The sequence below is a fragment of the Nicotiana tomentosiformis genome, chromosome 8 (assembly GCF_000390325.3).
Source record: "Nicotiana tomentosiformis chromosome 8, ASM39032v3, whole genome shotgun sequence".
NCBI lineage: Eukaryota > Viridiplantae > Streptophyta > Magnoliopsida > Solanales > Solanaceae > Nicotiana > Nicotiana tomentosiformis.
Window position 1 is genome coordinate 36,812,753 of NC_090819.1, and position 16,817 is coordinate 36,829,569.

At 36.7% G+C, this 16,817-nt stretch overlaps 2 protein-coding genes across 2 annotated transcripts; both read left to right on the plus strand.

Annotated features, from left to right (window-relative positions):
* The first annotated feature begins 11,783 nt into the window (after positions 1–11,783).
* Positions 11,784–14,541, plus strand: LOC138897329 (uncharacterized). The gene is made up of 5 exons (XM_070183294.1): positions 11,784–11,912; positions 12,042–12,410; positions 12,500–12,700; positions 13,600–14,262; positions 14,350–14,541. The coding sequence occupies exons 1-5, from the start codon at positions 11,784–11,786 to the stop codon at positions 14,539–14,541; spliced, it is 1,554 nt and encodes a 517-aa protein (XP_070039395.1).
* A 603-nt stretch (positions 14,542–15,144) lies between these two features.
* On the plus strand, positions 15,145–15,552 carry LOC117281786 (secreted RxLR effector protein 161-like). The gene has a single exon (XM_033661638.2). The coding sequence runs from the start codon at positions 15,145–15,147 to the stop codon at positions 15,550–15,552; it is 408 nt and encodes a 135-aa protein (XP_033517529.2).
* Positions 15,553–16,817: the final 1,265 nt, after the last annotated feature.

Genomic DNA, 16,817 nt, shown 5'->3' on the forward strand with positions numbered 1-16,817 from the left:
CGACGTAAATCTCGGCCCGTATTAGCAGTGAATCAATGATTAGCATAGAGAAAGATTTTTCTCCTTTTTTAGAATTGTATTTAAAGTAATACTCCCCTGTTATACAAAGGGAAAACTAATTGTTCATTAGACACATTGTAACACACATATCAAGGTAATTTATTTCAATTCTCTTTGTTATTCAAAGTTCTTATTTTTGTTTTTAAGTTCTTCATAAGAGCAAGCTTGAAATCGAGGGCAGGTTCTTCATCGAGACATCAACTGAATTCGGAATCACCCTTATCATTGATTTGGCCATTTATTATGTCTTTCATTTGCTTAATCTAACGTCATTAACCATTTGTATTGAATTAATCAACATATCCTTATAACCTCATATAAATTCAATTGTTATTCATTTTTTAGGGTAAACATATGCTAACATCTTGGAATTCTCCGATTCTTACAAATCCAGTAACCGATTTTTCGTTACCAATTTTTCCAATTCAAAATCATGAACATTATCGAACAATCCATATGATCCCGTCACTATCACATCCCCTATTTTAACGGCTGGAACCTTAACTTCCTCTACCACTCTTGGATCATCAGATTTATTCCCTAATTGAAACGGATGATTTAATCTTTTTTGCTGAATTTCTGATTTTATACTATTACCCCATCTTTTTACAACAAACCCGTTGTCTTCAGTGTTGACCGCGTGTACAATATTAACGTTAGAGTCAAAATACAAGTTGCGGATGAAGCTTTAGACTCTGCGTTCAAATAAAAATCATTGAGAACTTTCGTACGGTCAATTTGAATTATCTTGTTTGTTTTGCTTGTGAACAGATAATTCGGCGTCTGAAAGCAACTCTCGCATATTCTCCAACTTCGATGCACTTTCTGGCCCATCTACCAACGTCGTAGGCTACGCCAGTGGTCTGTTCATTTATGCAAATAAGATATGCATCTTCTCCCGGAGGCACTTTGTTATATCGGCAAAAGGGTCGAATATACACATGTATTATGAGAAAAACGTTTAAATATATTATTCGTTATATTTTGGGTTCAAATATATCTCTAATGTAATATTATTGTTTCAAATATACCCCTCTTCTGTTAAGTTTGTCCAAGGTGAACATCAAATCATACGTGGCATTGACATTTGATGAGGTGGATGCCACATAACATGCCACCTCAATGCCCATAATCCACATATAAAAAAACTAAACTTTGAAATACAATATTTTTCATGATAGCGATAATTGTTGCAATAGTAGTGGAGGAGAAGAAAATTTTAGTGGTGGAAATAAAATAGAAGGGAGAAAAAAATGGGTTAGGGGCGCTGAGGTGGCAAACCATGTGGCATCCATGTCACGACCCAAAATCTCACTCGTCGTGATGGCGCCTATCTCAATACTAGACAAGCCGATAGACAAGCCGGCAATCTCAATAAACCACATATCCTTTAAATTTAAAAACATAATGATTAAATTCAGCGGAAAAAATCTCACAAGTACAAATATAAATACCCCCAAAATCCGGTGTCACTGAGTGCATGAGCATCTAATATGAATACAAGTCTGGAAAACACAGTCTATAATAGTTTGAGACCAAATACAGTAAACAAGGAGATAGGGAAGGAGAGACAAGGTCTGCGAAACACGGCAGCTACCTCTGAATCTCCGAAAAGTCAACTGTACGAGAGAATCAACACCCACTATGTCCGGGAGCACCTTGATCTGCACACGAAGTGCAGGGTGTAGTATGAGTACAATTAACTCAGTAAGTAACAATAATAAATAAAGAACTGAAGATAGTGACGAGCTACACAGTTATAGTTCATTTTTAGTAATTCCAGCAAAGAATAGACATGCTTTCAAATCCGGCAGTTTAAGTCAAATCAATTTTACACAGTTCAAGTTCATGTAATCCGGATATGGAATCTTTCAGAAATTTCACAACAATAACAGATAGCAACTAAGTGCATCAACAAATGAAAATTAAGTATAGCCTCTCAGGACAACAATCACTTACTAGGCTCCCAGCCCTCAGCACTCACACTCAATGGGTACCCGCGCTCACTGGGGGTGTACAGACTCCGGAGGGGCTCTTACAGCCCAAGCGCTATAATCTACATGGACAACTCACGTGCTATAATGTAAATATCTGGATCCCCACGGATAACTCACGTGTTATAATATCAATATCTAATAATCAGGCCCTCGGCCTCACTCAGTCATAAATCTCTCTAGTCTATCGGGCTCTCAATAATCATGAAATCAGCCCAAACAATAATGATATGATGTATCAATAATAATAACAGAGACTGAGATAAAATGTGCGAGTACAAATGGAGACCGAGTACAAATAGCATTTAGCAGGCAATTCAACATATAACGCGACCCCTGTGGGACCCAACAGTACCAACACATAGCCTAAACATGGTTTCTAACATGATTTACAGTCAGATTTCTTCAACACATAGAGAGCATATAGCTAACAAGCCATTCAACTTTACAGTTTTACGGGACGGACCAAGTCACAATCCCATCGGTGCACGCCCACAGGCCCGTCACCTAGTATGTGTGTCACCTCCAAAATAATCACATGATACAAAATCTGGGGTTTCATACCCTCAAGACCAGATTTATAACTATTACTTACCTCAGAACGTGAAATTCTTTACTCTGTTATGCCTTTGCCTCGCAAATCGGCCTCCGAATGCCTCGAATCTAATCATAAATAATTCATTTCAGTCAATAAAATTTTATAATTTAAGTTAAAAAAGTTGATCGGATGTGGACTTATGTGTAAATGACATCGGATTTGAATTTTGATGATTTCAATAGCTCTATATGGTGATTTTGGATTTAGGATCGTGTACGGAAAAGTTTTTGGAGGTCTGTAGTGGAATTAGGTTTGAAATGGCGAAAGATAAATTTTTAAAAAGTTTGACCGAGGGTTAACTTTTTGATATCAGGGTCGAAATCTGATTCCTGAAATTTGAATAGGTCTGTTATGTCATTTATGACTTGTGTGCAAAATTTGAGGTCAATCGGACGTGATTTGATAGGTTCCGGAGTCGTTTGTAGAAATTGGAAATTTCAAAGTTCATTAGGCTTGAATTGGGATGTAATTCATGATTTTAGCGTTGTTTGAGGTGATTTAAGGATTTGACTAAGTTCGTATGATGTTTTAGGATGTGTTGGTGTATTTGGTTGAGGTCCTGGGGGCCTCGGGTGAGTTTCGGACGATAAACGGATTATTTTTGGCCTTTGGGAGATAGCTGATAGCTGCTGCTAATTTTCTTCTGGTTTTCTTATACGCGATCGCATAAGTTCATCCGCGATCACGTAAGCTAATTTGGGCCACAAGTGACTTTGTTCTATGCGGTTGCAGAGTAAGAAACATGATCGCGTAAGTGTATTAGGCGCTACTTCGCGAACGCGTGAATAAGTCCGCGTTCACGTAGGAGTAATTGAGCAGAAGAGTAGGTGAGGCAACTGCTCTACGTGATCGCATGAGGCTGGATGTGTTCACGTAGGTTTGAGAGGCAGTGATCAGTGATCGCTTAGGTCATTCTGCGTTCGCGTAGGCTAGAAGTGTGGGCAGTCTATTTTGTGCTTCGCGATCGCGAAAATAGCCATTTTCATAATTTGAGCTAGAGACCACGGATTTGGGATATTCTTGAAGGGATTTTCCTAGAGTTCATTCGGGTAAGTGTTTCTTAATTGGTATTGGTTAAATTACCCGAATCCATGGTTGTTTTTAACATTTAATGGGTGAATTAAGTTGAAAAATTTAGAAAAACCCTTTTGGTTTAAATTGAAGATTTGAGGGTCGAGTTGAGGTCGGATTTTGATAAAATTGGTATGGATAGACTCGTGGTTGAATGGGCTTTCAGATTTAATAACTTTTGTCAGGTTCCGAGATATGGGCCCTACGGACAATTTTTGGGTTAAATTTCGGATCTTTATGGAAATATTATATTTTCATATGGAATTAATTCCAATAAAATTTTATTGACTGAAATGAATTATTTGCGACTAGATTCGAGGCATTCGAAGGCCGATTTGTGAGGCAAAGGCATATCAGAGTAAAGAATTTCACGTTCTGAGGTAAGTAACAGTTATAAATCTGGTCCTAAGGGTATGAAACCCCGAATTTTGTATCATGTGATTATTTTGGAGGTGACGCACATGGCTAGATGACGGGCTTGTGGGCGCGCACCGAGGGGATTGTGACTTGGTCCGTTTCGTGAAACTGTAAAGTTGAATAACTTGTTGTTAGCTATATGCTCTCTATATGTTGAAAAAATCTGATTGTAAATCATGTTAGAAACTATGTTTAGGCTATGTGTTGGTACTGTTGGGTCCCACAGAGGACGTGTTATATGTTGAATTGCCTGCTAAATGCTATTTGTACTCAGTCTCCATTTTTACTCACACATTTTATCTCAGTCTCTGCTATTATTATTGATACATCATATCATTGTTGTTTGGGAGTCGATTTCATAATTATTGAGAGCCCGAGAGACTAGAGAGATTTATGACTGAGTGAGGCCGAGGGCTTGATTATGAGATATTGATACAATAGCATGTGAGTTGTCCGTGCAACACGTGAGTTGTTCGTGCAGATCCACACATTATAGCACGTGAGTTATCCATGCAGATTATAGCGCTTGGGATGTAGGAGCCCTTCGAGAGTATGTACACCCCCAGTGAGTGCGGGTACCCATTGAGTGTGAGTGTTGAGGGCTAGAAGCCCAGTGAGTGATTGTTGTCCTAAGAAGCTGTACTTTCTTTTCATTTGTTGATGCACTCAGTTTCTATCTATTATTGTTGTGAAATTCATGAAATATTCTATATCCGGATTACATGAACTTGAACTGTATGAAATTGATTTGACTTAAATTGCAGGATTTGAAAGCATATCAATTCTTTGCTGGAATTACTGAAAATGAACTATAACTGTGTAGCTCGTCACTATCTTCGGTTCTTTATTTATTATTGTTACTTACTGAGTTGGTTGTACTCATACTACACTCTGCACTTCGTGTGCAGATCCAGGTGCTCCCGGACATAGCGGGTGTTGATTCTCTCGCACGGTTGACTTTTCGGAGATTCAGAGGTAGCTTCCGTGTTTTACAGACCTTATCTCTCCTTTCCTATCTCCTTGTTTACTGTATTTGGTCTCAGATTATTATAGACCATATTTTCCAGACTTGTATTCATATTATATGCTCATGCACTCAGTGACACCGGGTTTTGGGAGTATTTATATTTGTACTTGTGAGATTTCTTCTGCTGAATTTAATAATTATGTTTTAAAATTTAAAGGATATGTGATTTTTTGAGATTGTCAGCTTGTCTATCGGCTTGCCTAGTATTAAGATAGGCGCCATCACGACGGATGAGATTTTGGATCGTGTCAAATAGGTATCAGAGCCTAGGTTACATAGATTTCACGAGTCATGAGCGGATTTAGTAGAGTCTTGCGGATCGGTACGGAGACGTCTGTACTTATCTTCGAGGGACTGCCAAACCCTTAGGAAAATTTCACTTTCTTGTATACTATCGTGAGGAATAGATTCAACTTGAAACATAACTATTTTAATTTCTTCCACGCTACTCGATATCAGTTGTGTATCGATGTCTTGTGATTCCATGAACGAGGTTCGAGATGAGTATTCTGTGTTTTGTTGATGAGCCAGTCTGGAGGACTTGAGGCCGGGGTTAGATCGCAGCTTAGGCTCGATAGTTTCGATTGTGAGAACTTGTACATTTGGACCCATATATCCGGTAATCTCCCCACGAATAGTTTTATGGCTCGATGAGCGATTGAATGACTATATGATAAGTATGATGTGACTATGGGATGTGTTCAGATAGGTTTAATGTGACGAATAAATTTTGCTTATGACTCAAGAGTTTGCTATTGGGTACTTGAATTCTGACTTGATTTGATGTATAGTCTCAAGTTGTGAGTGTATTGAAGGATCTTCCACATTGTTAAATTGTGGGCAAAATTAAATTCTCATGTCTTGTCAATGAGTTTGGACTCAAGAAGAGTAAGTGATTGTGTAGTAATTGTGGTTGCGAATGGGCATTTCTAATGTTGATGGCTCAAGAAAGATGATCTTCGAAGAGGCTTAGAGTCGGTAACATTTTATTGGTTCAGGTGCGACAGAGATGTATTTTGATTTGATGCAACAGTCGAGCAACAAAGTATGAGGGAAGACATGATGCGAAGTATTTCGCGGTGGTTGAAGTACTAGCAGGTCAAGTAGGAGAAGTAGAGGTTGAGAAGTTGCTTAAAGGAGATGATTTAACCGAAGTAAGAGTGGCAGATTAGCATATGAATTTTGTGGTAGGGTAGTCGCGCGCCTTGAGGAAGTGTAGAACGGTTTGGAATCGTGATAGAATTTGATTTGGCCTACGGACTTTATTTGCAATAATGGTTACTATACGAAGAAAGATTGAATACAGCAGAAAGGAGTTTGTTTGAAATGAAGAGGGATGTGAAGATCTGATTATCGTTTCAGGCGCAATATGACTTGAGTTCGTAAGGTATTGTTGAACTTTCAGTCGATGTCGATAGGGAAAGTGCAGACTTATACAAATGGTAGGCGAGCATGAACTCAGGAGAATTTACTGATTACGTGGTCGTTGCACCCAGTGCATCATCTTTGGAAGATGTCGGTAAGGAATTCCACAGGTGGGTTATCTCCTGTGAGCAGTTAGCGGTGGTGTGATGTTGATGAAGCTTATGCGAGGAATATTACTTGCTACCCGGTAAGAGGTCGAGTGTGTGACTGTAGCTGGTGATTCAGAATGTTCATGAAAAGCTTAACAAAAGACTTCGAGAAGTTTGGCGGGTTAACGATGCGAGATCATGGTAATTGAGAAGGAGAAATCCTTGCGGGTTCTAAGATTATATAATTGCAGCTTAAAGCTAAGTGGAGGATCCTACTATTGACAATTTGATTTCATGGTTATGTGTTAAAATTTTAGTTTTAGTCGGACACATACTTGTGGATCAGTTATGACTTGCAGATATGGAGATAGAGGATGACTCGAGTAAGGAAATTTCTGAATACGGGTTATATGGCACTTTATAGAAATACAAAAATCACGGAATGATTAAATTGTTATTTTTAAGAATGTAGTGCATACGAAGTATGAATTTTATTGGAGGTGTTAAGGCAGGGTTACTTCTTAGGGGGTTGTTGTGCTAATGGGGATTGTGCCTTTCAGCCCGTTTGGGCGGTGCAATTTAGATTTGAGCAAAGTAGGTGACTCCCGAGAAAATTCTAATGGATTTGAGAATTATATATAGCAATTGAGAATGTTTCCGGACTTGTGCATGGATAAAATCTGAGATTTCCATTTGAAGGTATCGGGACTTGCGGTAATTTTGTATGACTATAGATTTTACATTTCAGTAAAAGAAAGGAAAGAGGAATAATTTTAAATTCGCATAAGGTATTTTCAGAGTGAGTGTTACGGTTGTGGTATTTATAGAGGTGATTAAGAAGAATACAGTGTATTATGGGTCTTAGGGTAGTGTAGTTGTATGTTAGGATGTCTTGTAATGTGCTTTGGGTAAGGATCGTGGAGTTCTGACAAGGAGAAGTGTCAAATTGAGGTTAGTTCAGAAGAAACTCGGAGAAAATAGGACGACTGGGTAGTAGGCTGGACCATGTTTGGTAAGGTATGACCATATATGTTGAGGCTCTACGGATGTTTTAGTAGAAATATTCTTGGGTTGGTGACCTGCGTGGCTTGGTCGAGTCAGAGGAATTTAGTTCAAATATCTTGGTTGTGTGAAAATGGATTTCAAAGTGTTCATGATGGTTTCTACCATGGTTTGAGCCGGATATGTCCTATCGACGTGAGGAACATGTTGTGAATTGTGATTTTCTCCTGTTTGGGAGCGAGAGGAAAGTTTCTAACTAACCGGGTAGGTAAATTACCAGTGACTCAAAGTTGATAATGAAATTATTATGCTTGTCACGTGATGACATGATAGATGTGGTGTATTGTGCGGGATGAAGATTTGCATATACAAGGTGGCAGTTCATTCTTGAAAGGAAGATCATGAATTTTGGACAGAATGATCAATTTCAGATAATTAGATGAATGTTATAACTGCTCAGTAATCCCTGAGAAAGGTGCGCATTTCAAAAGGCGCATTGTGTTTTACCTTACGGATGTTCATTGGTATTGTAATACTCACCGTGTTGATAGACTACTGATATTCAAATTATTGCTATATGGCACGGAAGAATTATGAAAGTATTCCTTATGGGAAGACCGTAAATGGAAGATGTGTTAGTCATTCTAATGCTGGAGTTGGGATCAGTTACGATGATTCATGTGTTTGATGAATTTAGAGACTGGGAGTTCTCAGAAGTATATTATTTCGGGTTGCGGCCTGTTTGAGGTAAGTATTTTATTTTAACTCAGTGACACCGAGTTTTGGGAGTATTTATATTTGTACTTTGTGAGATTTCTTCCGCTGAATTTAATCATTATGTTTTCAAATTTAAAGGATATGTGGTTTATTGAGATTGTCGACTTGCATAGTATTGAGATAGGCGCCATCACGACGGGTGAGATTTTAGATCGTGATAATCCACCTCATCAATGTCAGTGCCACGTAGGATTGAATCTCCACTTTGGACATACTTAACGGAAAAAGGGTATATTTGAACCAATAGTATTACGCCAGGGGTATATTTGAATCCAAAGTATAACGAATGGTATATTTAAATATTTTCTCATAGTACATGGCTATATTTGACCCTTTTCCGTTGTTATATTTTGGTATGTAAAATGTGCCAGCCGCGCTTTTAGACGCTCGTCTATATCTATATCGCCTTCAATATACATCTCCTCTATATCCCGTCTATAGTATCGGTTGATATTTGTCTCGTCTTTAACAACTTATCGAGACTATTAAGTGAAATTCATATAAGAATGTTTGCCCTTAAAAATGGATAATAACTGAATTTATATGCGGTTTTAAGAATATGTGGATTAATTCAATACATGTGATTTATGACGTTAGATAAGCAAATAAAAAATAGAATAAACAGCCAAACCAGTGGTGATATTGAATCTAGGCTCAGTTAAGTGCTTAATAAGTAACATGCCTTCAGTTTGGAGCCAACACTTTGAATAACTTTTAGAAAAGTAAGAACTTTGAATAACTTTTAGAAACAGAGAAAAACAAATGTATATTGCCTTGGTATGTGTGTTACACAGTGTCTATTGCATAATAAACTTCTCCTTTATATAGTAGAGGAGTTTTATCCTAAGTATAATTCTAAGAAAGGTAAAGATCTTCCTTTTCGCTAATCACTAATCAACTGTCGATACAGGCTGAGATTCAAGACGTGATATCCGGTCGAGCACGGATATCATGGACCTTTGTTAATCATGTGCGAGCGTTTGGCAATGATTTCCGAGGTCTCGGAATTCAAATAGGGTCCGGGGGCATGGTCTCGATGGCTCCGGGGGCAGGTGCTTTGTTCAGTCCTTGATACGGGAGGTTCCCAGCTTTGATATTAATTCCTTATAGTTACGTCCCTGCTGTTAGGATATATTATAAACCATGCGGATTGTTATAGTATTATTTATGGAATAATTATTTATTCATTTATTCAATTCATTAAAGTTTTATTTTACATAGATCATGTATTTGTCTATGTATCCATTGCTTATATAGTAGATGATTTAGTGTATAGAGTTTAGCTTATACACGGAAGATTAAATCATCGGTTCTTATAAGTCATAAAGTTTATGTTCACAATCTAATGATGAAATTGGACAAACTATCGGCATGGTTGTAGCACAAGATTAAATATAATATATCTTGATTATGGGAATTGGGTTAATTCCGACTTCTTGTGCTAGTACATTTTGTATGTATTCAACGGATCAAGTAGAGATAAGTATTTTATACAGACTTAATAAAATAATTTTTCTAGTCCATTCAATATACTTATACTCTTAATCTTGATATAATTATTATTAGTTGTGTGTGTCATTTAATATTTTGATTTATTAAAAGGCGAGATCCTTTCGTGGGTCAATAAGCCTGGTAAATTGGACAATAATGACATACATTGGCGAAGTAATAATTATTTGATAGAATCCATGTCTCGGTTTTTGAGATTGATTATACTCCTTTATGAAAGCTTATAAGTTTTCATGTGTAAACCCGACCGGTGGATTTTGTATCTGACACATAAAATAAGTTAAGCGAAAGTCTAAAGAAAGTAATCGATAAATTAAATTGTCAGTAATTTAATTGGATTGATTAGGATCTGAATCTTAACATGGGGAGTTAAATAATATTTTATGAAAGAATTTTAAAATTGAACTAAGGAGTGCAATTACGAATTTTTAGTGAAATAATTCGTAACTTTTTATGGTAGAAATTAATTTATAATTTTAAAATTAATTCCATTAAGAAGCCTTGTTAATTAAATTATGTGGTTCCTACTGTGCCTAAATAATAGGAAATAAAGGAAACCTTTCCTTAGTGGAAGAAGAAAACCTACCATATTTTGGAAAAAGGGTTTTAACCTAAAAAAATGTGGCTATATATACTCCATATAGGGATAGCCATTTTTTGCACTAGTTTTACACATTGTTTTCCTTTGAAATTTCGCCCACCCGAAATTCTCTCTTTTCGGATATTATTTGGATAATACGGTAGAAGACTGTGGAGGTTTTTCTTAGATCGCGGTCTTGCAACTCTGGAATTGGAGACTGAGATTAAATTACTTTGTTCATGCTTCAAGAGATAACTCGAATAATCTCTGTATGTGCCAATTGTTTAATTTACACGTGGATATGATACTGTAATTGCTTCCACTGCGATATATAATCCATCAATTGGTATCAGAGCCTACTCACGTCTAATTAAATGATTAAGATGAACATGAAAATGTAGTATCATGTTAATATGCAAGTTTTGAATTAAATGATGCGATGTTTTTTAGCATGAATATTTGTTCCGAGTATTATGATTATTCTGAAAATCATGTAATATATCTGCTTATTGTTGATGATATTTGATTAGAATAATCTGAAAATATTGTTGATCCGAGGAAAACACAAAAGCCACTTTTTCGCCGAATTGGCCAGAAATCGGAGGTCAACATGTTGACTGACTCCGATATACCTGAAACTTGGCAGGTCCATGCGAAACGGCCCAGTGATCAATACTCATGATCTTTGCTCATGAGTTAAGCCAGTTTTCTGGCTTTCGAGGTCGTTTAGATGGTGTTTTGGACGTTTTTAAAATTTTCTGAAAATGTTTTTAAAATGTTTTTGAGTTGTTTTAAATCCAGTGGTGGTAGGGATCGTTTTCTATGGACTCCAGGGTTAAATTCTGGTGATATAATTATTTTACACGTTGATGTAGGTCTTCTTCCTTATCGGATAAACTCATTATAGATAATCACTAGGTTATACTAGTTGTTGATTACTTGTATTTACTCTCCATCTGAGTATGCATGTTGGTTCAGTGGGATTAGTATATTGAATGTTGATATTCACTTGACTTAAATTAACAGTTTACTCTCCATCTGAGTATGTCCTGTTTAAATTCATGTAGTGAATAATCTGTCATAATATATGTATATTGCAAGAATAGCTTTTTTCCCATCGAAACTTGTTGTTCAAGGTGCATGGATTATACGTATGTAATGTGTTTTGAATTTTACTATTCAATAATACATGACTAATTTTTATCTATTTATTTAATTGTCTCTCAGATTAACAATGACTGCTTTCAATCCCCTTACTGCTATTCTTACTCAAAACAAACTTGAGGTTCCGAATTATGTTGATTGGAAACGAAACTTAGATATTGTCCTAATTGCTGAAGAGTACAAATTTGTGCTTGATGAGGTGTGTCCAGAAAAACCTGGAGATGATGCTACGGATGATGAACAGAAAGCTTACTAAAAATGGGTTAAGGCTGATGAGATGGCATAGTGTTGCATTCTGACATCTATGTCAAATGTTCTGCAATATCAGCATCAGTCTATGGAGTCTGCTTATGACATTCTGGAAAATCCCAATGAAATTTTTGGAGATCAGAATGCGGCTAAGCAGACTGCCATGAAAGCTCTTCTGAATACCAAAATGGTTGAAGGTTCATATGTTATGGACCATGTTCAAATGGTGATCAGTCTTCTGAATGAACTGAAGGTCCTTGGAGCTAACATTGATAAGGATACACAAGTTGACATGATCCTGCAGACTCTGCCTGACAGTTTTCAGCAGTTTCGCCTGAATTATAATATGAACAAAATGGATTTGTCACTTGCGAAATTGCTGAATGAGCTGCAGTCGGCAGAGACTATTATCAAGCAACAAGCTCCTCATGTGTCATTGCATTTTGAGGTAGGTTCTTCTTCTAAGCTATGTCCGTATAGAAGAAGAAAAAGGTTCAAAAACCCTCTCTTGGAATTGTAACTTCTGGTGTGAAAAAGGCTAAGGGCAAGTGCTATCACTGCAAGAAGCCTGGGCATCACAAGAAGCAATGTTCGGATTATCTGGCCAAGCTGAATAATAAACCAGGTGATTTATATCTACTTGTCGTTAAAACTCTTTTAGCGGCTGTTTCTATCATGTCATGGTGTATAGATTCGGGAGCCACAAATCATGTCTGCACTTATTTGCAGGGGTTTCAGGTAACGTGGTGGCTAAGTAGAGGAGAAATCAATGTTTATCAAGCATATGGTTAGGCGGCCCCAGCTTTAGCATTAGGAAATATTGGTATTTCGTTTGGTAGTGATAGAATATTAGCTTTAAATGACACATTATATGTACCTTCCGTTAGAAGGAATTTAATTTCGGTTTCTAGCGCTATGAGAGATGGTTATGACATTAATTTTCATGATATTGATAAATGTGTAATTAGCCATAATAAATGTTATCTCTCTTTGGCTATATTGATTAATGGTCTTTTTATTGTTGATTCTATTCCTAAACCGTTACAACCTAAAGAACTGAATTATATTGATTTACCAAATAAGAAAAAACGTTCTTCTGAATTGAGTGAAACATATTTATGGTACTTGCGTTTGGGTCATATAAATCTAAACAAAATTTCAAGGTTGGTTAAGGATGCACCTTTAAGTTCATTAAAAGTGCAGACACTACCAACTTGTGAATCTTGTTTAGAAGGAAAAATGACAAAACGAAATTTTCCCTCAAAAGGAAATGGAGCAAGTGATAAATTAGAGTTAATCCATTCTGCTTTGTGTGGAGCAATGAATGTCCAGGCAAGAGGTGGTTTTGAGTATTTTGTGACTTTCACATATGATTACTCAAAGTATGGATATATTTATTTGTTTTGTCGAAAGTATGAATATTTTAAAAAGTTCAAAGAATTTAAGACAGAGACTGAAAAGCGATATAATATATATATCAAGACACTATGATCTGGTCATGGTGGGGAGTACCTCTCCGCGGAATTCATTAGTTATTTATCAGAATGTGGAATTACCTCTCAATTATCTGTACCTGGAACTCCACAACAAAATAGTGTAGCTGAAAGAAGAAATATGAATCTTATGAAAATGGTTAGATCAATGATGAGTTATTCCAGTTTGCCTTCGTCCTTTTGGGGACATGCCTTAGAAACAGCAAATTACGTTCTGAATTTAGTTCCTTCAAAGTCAGTACCTTTGACCCCTACAGAATTGTAGACTGGTACAAGCCTAATCTGCGGCATATTCGAGTTTGGGGTTGTCCGGCACATGTACTAAAAGGAAAAACAGATAAATTAGAGGCGAGAACGGATGTATGTGTGTTTGTGGGTTATCCAAAAGGGACGAAAGGTGGTTTATTCTATTGTCCTAAAGAAAAGAAGGTAATTGTTAGCACAAATACCAAGTTTCTTGAAGAGGACTATTTGATGAACCATGTTCCTAGAAGTAAACTTGTTTTACAGAAACTTAGCAAAGGAATGGAAATTCAGTCATCTGAAAAACAAAACGACCAGATGCAAACCCCGGAAGTCGATTTTGACATACCATTGCATTTTAGTAGTGGGAGAAATGTCAATAGACTTGATATCCCACAAGAACAAGTGCCTGAAGTCATACTACCACAAAGTAGTGGGAGTTATGTTGAGCAAACTGCACAACAGGAAGAAGTCATTGATATCCCTATGGATAACATGGAGACCCAAGTTCCTGATAATGATGTGGTTCAACCACAAGATCATAATAGTGTAGTTGCAACTGATGTAATGTGTAGTCATAGTGGGAGAGAAATAAGACAGCCAGTTCGTTATACGCTCTTGGGATAATCATATGATAGGATCCATGAGAAGCCAACTTCCGAACCTGTCAATTATGACAAAGCACTACATGATAAATATGCGGATAAATGGGTTGCTGCTATGAAATTAGAGATGGGGTCTATGTACTCTAATCAAGTTTGGGATCTTGTAGAACCACCTGATGGGGTTAAACCCTTTGGATGCAAGTGGATCTATAAGAAAAAGAGAGGTGTAGATGGATAAGTGCACATTTTTAAAGTAAGGCTTGTAGCGAAAGGGTTTACTTAGAAAGAAGGGATCAATTATGAGGAAACCTTTTCGCCGATAACCATGCTTAAGTCTATTAGGATTCTCTTATCCATTTTCTGCTCATTATGATTATGAGATTTGGAAAATGGATATCAAGGCAGCTTTTCTTAATGGAAGTCTTGATGAGTGCATCTATATGATGCAACCAGACGGTTTCGTGGAAAGTGGCAAGGAACATTGTTGTGTAAGCTTAAAAGGTCCATTTATGGACTGAAAGAGACATCTAGGGCATGGAACACTTGTTTTGACAAGGCGATTAAAACTTTTGGTTTTGATTAGTGTCTTAACGAGTCTTGTGTATACAAGAAATGGGATGGGGACAAAATGGCGTTTTAATCTTATATGTAGATGACATATTGCTCATAGGAAATAATGTAGGCATGTTGGGTTCAGTTAAACAGTAGTTGTCCACGCACTTCGATATGAAAGATTTGGGAGAAGCGGCTCATATCCTTGGGATCAAGCTCTTGTGAGATCGCAAGAAAACGATATTAGGCTTATCCCGGGCTCATTGATATAATACTCTCCAGGTTTAGCATGCATGATTCCAAGAAAGGATTTCTCCCTTTCAGGCACGGAATTTCTCTATCTAAAGATCAGTCTTCTAAAAGTGATGAAGAGATAGAAAAGATGAAGGTAGTCCCTTATGCATCTGCTATGGGGAGTCTGATGTATGCTATGTTATGTACTAGACCTGATATCTGCTTTGTTGTTGGCGTTGTTAGCAGATTTCAGTCTAATCCTGGGGGAGAGCATTGGACAGCGGTTAAGTATATAATCAAGTACCTGAAAAGGACTAGGGATTACATGCTAGTCTACCATTCATATGACTTTATGCCTATTCGGTACACAGATTTCCAATCAGATAGAGATTCTAGAAAGTCTACCTTGGGAAATGTGTTTACTCTCGGAGGTGGAGCCATAAGTTGGAGGAGCATCAAGTAAACTTGTGTTGATGATTCCACCATGGAAGACGAAAATCTAGCAGACTTTGAGGCAGCCAAAGAGGCGGTTTGGCTCGGGAACTTCCTAAGAGAGTTGGGTGTGGTTCCCTCGATTCAAGCACCAATAACACTTTATTATGATAATAGTGGTGCGGTTGCAAATTCGAAGGAGCCACGAAGTCATAAAAAAGAAAAGCACATTGAGCGTAAATATCATTTAATTCGTCAGATAGTGCAAAGAGGGGATGTAGTAGTCACCAAAATTGCGTCGGAGAACAACTTGGTGGACCCATTTACTAAGAGCTTGCCACAGAAGACTTTTGATAGGCATGTAGACGGAATGAGTGTCAGAATTAAAGACGCATGGTTATGAGTCTAAATGGGAGATTGTTAGGATATACTATAAACCTTGTGTATTGTTATAGTATTCTTTATGGAATAATTATTTATTCATTTATTCAATTCAATAAAGTTTTATTTTAAATAGATCATGTATTTGTCTTTGTGTCCATTGCTTATATAGTAGATGATTTAGTATATAGAGTTTAAGCTTATACACAGAAGATTAAATCATTGATTCTTATAAGTCATAAAGTTTATATTCACAATCTAATGATGGAATTGGAAAACCCATCGGAATGGTTGTAGCACACGATTAAATATAATTTATTTTGATTATGGGAATGGGTTAATTCCGACTTCTTGTACTAGTACATTTTGTATGTATTCAACGGATCAAGTAGAGATAAGTATTTTATACATACTTAATAAAATAATTTTTCTGGTCCATTCAATGTACTTATACTCTTAATCTTGATATAATTATTATTAGTTGTGTGTGTCATTTATTGTTTTAATTTACTAAAAGGCGAGATCCTTTCGTGGGTCAATAAGCCTGGTAAATTGGACAATAATGATATACATTGGCGAAATAATAATTATTTAATAGAATCCATGTCTCGGTTTTTGAGATTGATGATACTCCTTTATGAAAGCTTATAAGTTTTCATGTGTAAACCCGGTCGGTGGATTTTGTATCTCACACATGAAATAAGTTAAGAGAAAGTCTAAATAAAGTAATCGATAAATTAAATTGTCAGTAATTTAATTGGATTGATTAGTATCTGAATCTTAACATAGGGAGTTAAATTTCGTAATTGAACTAAGGAGTGCAATTACAAATTTTTAGTGGAATAATTCGTAATTTATTATGGTAGAAATTAATTGCAAATTTTGAAATTAGTTCCATAATAAGAAGCCTTGTTA